The 8,899-nt window shown below is 48.4% G+C and overlaps 1 protein-coding gene across 1 annotated transcript in view; it reads right to left on the bottom strand.

The window, feature by feature from the left end:
• Positions 1-902: 902 nt before the first annotated feature.
• NDUFA9 (NADH:ubiquinone oxidoreductase subunit A9) overlaps positions 903-8,899 on the bottom strand; it is a 30,292-nt gene continuing 22,295 nt past the window's right edge. The window contains exons 9-11 of the mRNA XM_082850242.1: positions 6,449-6,544; positions 4,070-4,136; positions 903-1,441 (exon numbers count right to left, since the gene is read on the bottom strand). Coding sequence (XP_082706368.1) covers positions 1,271-1,441; positions 4,070-4,136; positions 6,449-6,544 — 334 coding nt within the window. The 3' untranslated portion in view covers positions 903-1,270. The remainder of the gene's footprint in view (positions 1,442-4,069; positions 4,137-6,448; positions 6,545-8,899) is intronic.

The raw sequence follows: 8,899 nt of genomic DNA, 5'->3' as shown, positions 1-8,899 counted from the left end.
TATTGTTTTATTTTTTTCCTCCAGTTTTACTGAGATTTAATTGACATGCATCACTGTCTCTAGAGGTTCTGACTCAGCAGGTCTGGGGTGGGGCTCCACCGCTTGAATTAGTAACAGGAATCACACTCCTGAGATGCAGCGTTTCTGCACATCAGTGCTTTTCACACCACTGTGCACAAAAATCTCCCAGGGACGTTTTAAAAATGCAGATCCTGATTCAACAGATCAGGATGGGCCTGCATTCCCGACAAGCTCCCAGGGGGTGCTGACGCTTCTGGTCCAGAAATCACACTTTTGTCCATCTGGGGACAAAAGATTCTGGAGCACGCAGAGGGGGCAGGGAGAGAACGCACGTAAGCACTCACGTTCCTCACTCCGCAAGGCTGAGACGGGCATTACTGTAAATGAACAGGGCTCTCACTGACCTTCCCACCCCACAGACTGAGGCGCTGCACTGCAGTCGGCTGCATGACCAACCCTGGGCCGCCCAGGAAGGTGGTGCATTAGCTTCACCACATACTGTCCTGAGGGACTTGCCGACACTGAACCAACTGTGCAGCTGGATCTCGGCTGTGAGGCTTACAACTTATGCAAACAGTCCTAATTCCGAAGCGCTGGCGCTCCTTTACGCGGCAGGGGATCCCTGTGCACCCACGTGTCTGAAACCATCTAGAGGCTGTCCTAACCGCAGGCGGGCAGAGGCCTCGGCAAGTTCAGAGCTGGGCAGAGGACTATGGAATTATTGCAGGTAGTTGGAGGATCCATGGCTACGGACAACGGTTTTCCATGTATGTCCTATATTTTAAATGTGTGCAGAGATCATTAAGATAAACGTTTAAAAATACCCAAAGTGTGGATAAGTTCAGATTAGTTATGGGACGTTGTGTCTTTTCTCAAATTAGCGTTTATTAAAAGGCACCATATATCACACGGGGGCTTCACAATATTCTGACCTTAAAAAGCGGTTCTCATCTTCCGGAACATTCACAAGAAGTGGCCTGACAGAAGGACATTCAAATCTTCCAGGATTTCAGAGAATAAGATATATATGTGTCAGCATTAAATACATAAATTTAAAGAAAATAATGCTCAAATTCTAGACGGCTGAATCTCTCCCTTTGTAAATCAAGAAAGAAAATGTTGGCAAAGAATTTGATCTCAGATGTTTTAATAGGGGCTCTTAGGCACTATGTACAGGATTCTCTGCCAAAGGTGGCCTGGTCGCTAGTGACCCGAATGACACCAAAAAACAAGGGCAGCTCAGGGGCCACTAAACAGTGGCTGTCTTGGCCGGCTTCACATCTTCAATCTCAGAAGACAGCCAGCGGTACGTGCGGTGACGTCGCAGCACCTCGATGGCCTTGAGCTCCAGGGGCGTGGCCTGAATACCCAGGTCTTCCAAGCCGGGCAGGTGAGGCAGGGTCATGTCTGTGATGTGAACCTGTGAGCAAACAAGACGCGCAGACAGCACTGAAAAGCGGCCAGGGACACGGAGTGCCGGCCTCGCAAACACTCCAACCCGCAAGCCGGCCTGAGTCCCGCTGCTGAGACTTCACTGGGTTCAAAGGATACGGGGCAGGGGTTGATGCCCAGAACCACTGAAAGCAGACCACAGAAAAGGGCTTGTGGAGGGAAAGGCAAGTGTCAGCTCAAGGTCTATCCGCGAGTACAAAACACAGGCTCCGGTGAGGGTTAAACAGCAGTCAGTCTGGGCTGGAGCAGACAGGTCGTCACATCTGTGAGGCTCAGTAAAGAAACAGGGGCTGAGGCAAAACCAGCCCGTCCCGAGCATCCCCTGGGCCTGTTCTCCGAGCACAGCCTTCCGCCTCGGTTTTGCTGAATCAAGATTATTCCGCGACAATCCAAGAACCTTCGTCTCCAGCTCTACTCAACCTGGCTGACTAATGCTGACTATAGAGCTAAAAATCCAAACGCACCTTGTTTGGAGGGAAGGAGGGTGAGCCCGAGATTCCAGAGACCCCGGCTCAGCCGCAAGCACACGAAGAGGCTCGGTCTACACCCAGAGCCGCGTGCACCCCGCTCCTCCCACCTGAGCACACGAAGAGGCTCGGTCCACACCCAGAGCCGCGTGCACCCCCCTCCTCCCACCTGAGCACACGAAGAGGCTTGGTCCACACCCAGAGCCGCGTGCACCCCCCTCCTCCCACCCGAGCACACGAAGAGGCTCGGTCCACACCCAGAGCCGCATGCACCCCCCTCCTCCCACCCGAGCACGTCTGCCATCCTTCCACCGAAGAGCTGTCGAGCTGCCTCCCCAGATCAAATCCCAAACCCAGCAGCCGGCTGCCCCGGCACTTCCTCAGCGACACATGTAAGAGGTGCATCCGTCAGACACGCGGACGCGTCCTGGCCGCCAGTTCTCCCGCCCGATCTTTCCTGAACACGGAAAGGACACCTTGGGATAACAGCTGCCTGCTCACATCTGTTCCCCAAGGACCATGTTTCCATCTTGCTAACATTTTAGGTTTCAAGTTAACATTCAGAGGACACCCTGGCTGTTGCTTGTTGGTAAAAGGCCAATAGATTTTCAAAGGTAGAGACGGCAGAGCGTGTGTATTTTATTTTGTATCCTCCCTAGAAACACCTCGACACAAACACTTCTACACACAGTGGGCAAACGATCAGTGAGGGAGACCAGCTTGGAGACAGCGAGATGGGAGGGGATCAGCGCATTGCAGGGGACGAGAGGCAGTGGGAGCTGGTCCAGAGGCTACGGAAGGAATGAGCTACCCTCCTGGATCAGAGTGGGTAGAGTGGAGATGACTATTTCCTCTACCCTTCTGGAAGTGGAGAATTTTCAATGCTATTATAAACATTTTCATAATAAAAAGCTGAATAAAAAGGTAGGAAGAGGGAGGTGAGATTGAGCATACAGTTGGTTTCCCATCAATACCTGCTGATGGGCCAGACCTGTGCTGTCCAACACAAATTTAATAAAACTCAAATCTTATTTCTGCAGTCACCCTAGCCACATTTCAGGCGTTTCACAGTCACTGTTGCTAGTGGCTACCTTCTGAACACTGGAGATGACAGAACATTTCCACCACAGCAGGAAGGATGGGGCAGTACTGTTTAGATGGGTAAGGAAAGGAAGAAATCATGGAGGATTTCCAGATTTTCGGCTTGAGCAACAGAAAGAACAGTGATATCATTAACTGAGCTGAGAGGGGCTAGGAGAGAAGCGGGTTTGCCATTGTACTCTCGGATGAGCCGTGTTTCGGATAACTATTACACAGCTAAACAGATGTGAGGCCTGCCACTGGGTGGGCGGGGAGGCCATCCAGGGCTGGAGTTGAAGCCGCTGCCAGGAGCTCACAGACAGCAGCCGGAGCCCGGGGCGAGATGAGGGTCGCTCAGAGAAAGAGCAAGGACAGGAAAGGGCTGAGGACAGAGCCCTTGGTCCCCACCGTCAGAGACCAGGGACGGAGGGTGAACCAGGGAGACCGAGTGAGCACGAGAAGCAAGAGAATGTGGAGAGCGCAAGTGGAAACCGGGGTTTCAAGAGGACAGGAGCGGCGCCTCTGACCAATGTGGCTCACAGATTGGGTGAGGGCAGGTCAGAGTGCTGACCGCTGGAGTTGGCGGCACAGAGGTCACAGGTGACCGGGAACAGAGCCGGGCTCGGGGAGGCAAGGAAATAAAAGCCAGGGGTGGGTTAAAGCAAGAAGGAGGTAAGAAGCTGTCAACCACAGGTAGAGACAGCTCTTCTGAGGAATCTGATGCACACGGACACAGACAAACAGGGCAGCGGCCAGACACGAGGGGCCCAGGGAGCGACTTCGGCCTTTAAAAACACACAGAGCTAGCGTTAGGGCTTGTCTGTCTGTACGTGGATGGAGATGATCCAGCGGAGAAAGGAAAATTGAAAATGTCAAAGATAGGACCCCGGAGAGCCTGGGCCTGGGTGCATTTTGTGCACGAGGACGGCAGACAAGCGCGGGGCGCTGAGCCAGGCGAGCCCGGGAGCTGGCTCGACACTCACTCACCCATCTCCGCGGCTCTCTGCCCGGCATCCGCCCAGGCCAGTGTTCATCACCCTCATACTCACCCGCTCCACTTTGTCCCTCGTGGTCCAGGGCTCAAACGGACTAATTTCAAAGAGTCGACCTAACCACCTGGAGAGAAGAATGAACATGGCACGTGGTGAGCGTCTCTGCTCAATGCTCAAGCCAAGCAAGCACGGGAGGCTGCCGGGAGCCAGGAAGTCACCGCAGGTTTTTAAAGAAACGAACAAACATCCGAACCTCCTGGCCCCAGTGCCTGGGAGGTCGCCCCAGTGCCTGGGAGGTCGCCTCGCCTTCCACGCCAACAGCCGCATCACCTCCCTGTGGCTCTCCTAGGCGCCCACCAAAGGGACAGTGAATCCGAAAAGCTTACAGTACAGCTACCTCAGCAACAAGACAAACGCAAAAGATCCAACGTTCAGTGACACCTGTCACATTCAATCAAAGTTAAGCCCCAGACGTTCAAACAGGCTTCTGTCAAGGACACAGGGCGAGCCAGGTGGTATGCAAGATAGAAAGCGTGAGCTTAAAAGTAGGGGACCCGAGAGAACCAAAAAATCCAAACGTAAGGAGACGCCTAAGATCTACGGTTCAAATGAGGAAGCCAAGAGAAAACCCGGACAAGAGGGGCCTCCTGCTTCCTCAGCACCATCTCTTCACCCTACTGAAACCCGGGGCCTCCTTATCTGCCACCTGAGTCCCGTCTCACGTGTCTTCAGGACAGGGAGGCCCCTAGGAATTCCTCGGGGCCCCCACAGAGGACTGGAGGCAGAGCTGGGAGCATGTGCTTTGAGCAGCAACCATCCCTACGGCCAGGCCGGCTCTGCTCTTATCTGATTGTCCTAATGGGCCTTTAGGTCAAAAGTCATCAAACCCAGGGTTCCGCAGCTTTTTAAAAACCTGAAGAACATCATTCCAAAGGGAGGTATAAAAAAATGAAAAAGGAAGCTGAAGATTGGTCAGAATTTCTCCAGGAACATAGCAAGCCTCAGATTCCAGCCAACCTGTTCCAATGGCAAAAAAAAGGCCACTTCGCTGGCTTACAAAAACGAAACAAAACACACCGCTTACAATCCTCTGCTCTGGTCCTACGCTAACAGATCACCTCCAGTCTGTATTTTCGGGTCCTCGGGGGCCACGCCATGGGCATACGCAGCTCCAGGAGAAGCCTCAGGCGTAGGCACAACCACGAAAGCAGCTCCCTGCAAACTGGCTGATACCCCTCCACTGCCCCGAGGCCCCCACCACAAATGACCTCACCGTTAGCTCCAGTCCATGCCCTTTCGTCTTTATCTTACCTGACTTTTCTACAGCATTTCATTCCATAAACATTAACAAAAGGCCTACTGTGCGCCTAACACCGTTCTAGGTGCTGAAGACACAGATGTGAACAAAACAGCAGAGCTCCGCTCCTTAAACGGCATTCCCTCCTTAAAGCGCGCCCTTTCCTGTGGCGCCCAGGAGGCCAAAGTCTCTCCCTTCCTCACCTGAGCCTCTGGTTACTCTCTTCTAGCCCCTGACAAACTGCTCTTGCTCCGCTGGTCCTTTACACGGAGATACTCCTCAGCCCTGCTCTTCCACTCAGTCCCCACTCTGCCCCGCTCACCTCGGAGTCGCTGCGAGTGTCAAATGAGATGAAGAAGGCAGCCTGAAAGACGGAACACTCCCAATAAACATTACCATCACACTGCCTTCTAACTGTCATCTCTCTGATACTTCTGTTAGGCCAGAAGCTTTTTTGAGGGTTTACTGTAACATCCTGAGTGCCTGGTACATTGCCTAAGACACAGCTGGCAACAAGAAATGTTTGTTGAATGACTGAATGACCAAACGAATGAAGAAGTGAGCTGCCGTGGTGCTTCATCAGTCAACCTCTGGCAAACTGGATGTGAAAGTCTCCCTGACCAGGACCTCAGTGTGTGATCATTCCAAGATGCTAAACCTACAGAGGGGAGGAGTGCAGCAAGAAGCAGGAAGAGCAAATAAGGCAACTGCAGGAAGCGGCTGAATTGACCTGGCTCCTTTCCCCAACCCCGGGATCAGACTGCCTTAATGAAGGAGGGCCCCTTTCCCCTCCTGGGTGAGTGGATGAAACAGAGGGAAACCTGATTGCTCCTTCACACGACCTGCCAAGCAAGACGCTGCCAATTAAACCCAGTGGCTTCTAACAGGAGAATCTGAAGACCTGCAGATTCAACCTTCCAACACAGTGTTTTTCTCACCCACAAATCAACATTCCCTTTCTTAGACTCCTCTGGCTCTTTCCTAGATGACTGTCAAGATAACAGAAGCACCTCCTGGTTAGAGATTCCCAGATTTCACCGCAAGGGACGTACTCCCTCTAACCCCTGGGTGGGAGCATTACAAACGAAGTCTCTAGTTAGCTCTTTTCTAGAAGGCACAAAAAGTAGCGCTTTACTTACCGATAGACAAAATGTGGCAAAGGGTATGCCAGGAAGGGTCTGTGAGCCACGGCAAAGATGTACTGCACCAGGTCAAAGAGGACGTACCGACTGGGCCTACAAACAGAAAATTCACACTTCTTCAGATTATTTGCTCCTCACAAACTTTCGCTCTTAGTTTTACAAAATAACATCTTTCTTATGAAAAAGGAAACACATACGCACTATAGTAAATACAGATTAGCACAAAGAAAAACCACCCACCAAAGATGAAGTTAATAAACGTAATATATAATAATAAACTTAACTTCTCATCCGCTTATATTTAAATTTAATTTAATTTATTTTAAAATTTCATTTATTTATTTATTTTTATTTATTTTTTGGCTGCATTAGGTCTTCGTTGCTGCGTGTGGTCTTTCTCTAGTTGCAGCGAGCGGGGGCTACTCTTCATTGCAGTGCACGGGCTTCTCATTGCAGTGGCTTCTCTTGTTGCAGAGCATGGGCTCTAGGTGTAGGCTTCAGTAGCTGTGGCACACGGGCTTAGTTGCTCCGCGGCACGTGGGATCTTCCTGGACCAGTGATCGAACCCGTGTCCCCTGCATTGGCAGGCGGATTCCTAACCACTGAGCCACCAGGGAAGTCCCTCATCCCCTTATACATTTTTTGCTTTTATAAATATAAGATCACACAGGTCATCATATTCTGTAATGTCTTTTTCATTTAACGTTAAATCCCAATCATCTTTCTGTGTCACTAAACATTCTAGTGCATGCTTAATGGTTGCCCGTATTGTATTGCAGGTAATCATAATTATTTTATCACCAATTCTCAGGTTTTGGATATTTAGGCTACTAAAAATATTTTTCTTTTTTAAAATAATGTTTTAATGAACATTCTTGTTGCAAATATTTCTATATATCCATAATTATGTATCTGTAATATATTCCAGAAATAGAACTAGCTCAAAGTATATTTTGACATTTTAAGGCTTTTATCAAACCCCTTCCAAAGAGTTTATATCAACTTAATAGAAAATGCTAGTAGTCCCCTCACCAAAAATGAGTTTAGTCATAAAAAAATGAGCAAACAAAATTTTGTCCATCTGCCAGGTAGAAAAAGGTACCTCAACATTTTAATTAGCATTACTTTAATATTAGAGATTAATTTTTTTCTTCATATATTTTTGGCCATTTACATTTATTGCTTTTCTCTCTTTCCTCCTGGAGTCTCTTTCTATAAGAATGGTTTGTAAAAATTTTTATATTTTAATGATATAGTTGGAAATGTCTTTTATTGTTTATATTACTGCCTTTTAATGTTTAATTGTCTTGTGGCATACAGAAGTTTAAACAGTTCATTTAATCAAAACTACTGACTTCTTTTACTTCACTGTTTGGTTTTATGTTTAGAAAATCCCTCTATAGTCACTAGTGACATAAATAAATGTCCACATATTTATTCTAATGCTTTGTTTTTTTACCCAGAAAATAAGTCATCCTGCCATGTATTAGTGTATTGATATAGGATAAAGATGTTATCAACATTTACTGAAAAATCTACCCTTTCCCCAAATTTTGAAATATCACCCTTATCACACTCTATTCTTACATATATTTGAGACTGTTTCTGGACTTCCTGTTCTATTCCACCGATCTGAATAGTTCTGTACCAGTATAACCTAGCTTTAGTAACTATTATTGCTTATAATACACTTTAATATCTCTTCACCCATTTCCTAATCTCTTTGCCTTAGAAAGCCTGTGACAGCTGAGAGCTGAATTAAGGCAATTCTGTGAGAACCTCATTATTCTGACACTTTCACCAAAAAAAACCCCACCCCAAAACAAAAAAAAAAGAAGAAGAAAATGTCAGCTAGAGGAACTACCAGACAAAGCCCTCAGATAGCTTCCTTCAAGTTCCAGAAATCACTGCATATAATACATGCTATGCCAAAGAACAACTGCAATCTTCATGATGACAAGCAATACTGGTATCTTGGGCAAACTAACTATGTCATACACTTGCTCTTCAGCTCTTCTAAAGCCCTTTGTGTTCCATTAACTGTGAATCAGAGACTGGTCTATGTGCCCCTGCTCAGAGAAAGGTACACTGAAGGCCGTGTCCTTCCCAGCTTAGATTTCATGGTTCCATACTGTAGTCATTCCTCTGCAAACATCCTCAGCAAAACCTTGTCCCCAGCACCTCTCCACTGTCCTAGCACAGCAAAACCCCTTCTCGGGTTAATCCGAGTATCTGCCTTCTTTGTGCCTGAACCCCCAGCAAGACACAGTTGCAGAGAAAACAGCCCTGGGCTAACTGGCTTCCCCTTACATTTCTGATCATGAATTTCAAGGGAAAGGCTCAGCTCTGCTTTGCAGTCCTACTGTGCGCTCCCAGGAGTGCTCTTTTCCTCTTCTCTCAGGGAGCGCTTCCTATCTTCTTCTCCATCCTCACATTTTCCATATACCT

This window comes from Leucopleurus acutus (assembly GCF_964270905.1).
Source record: "Leucopleurus acutus genome assembly, chromosome: 11".
NCBI classification, from domain to species: domain Eukaryota; kingdom Metazoa; phylum Chordata; class Mammalia; order Artiodactyla; family Delphinidae; genus Leucopleurus; species Leucopleurus acutus.
This window is presented reverse-complemented; position numbering and strand designations above follow the sequence as displayed.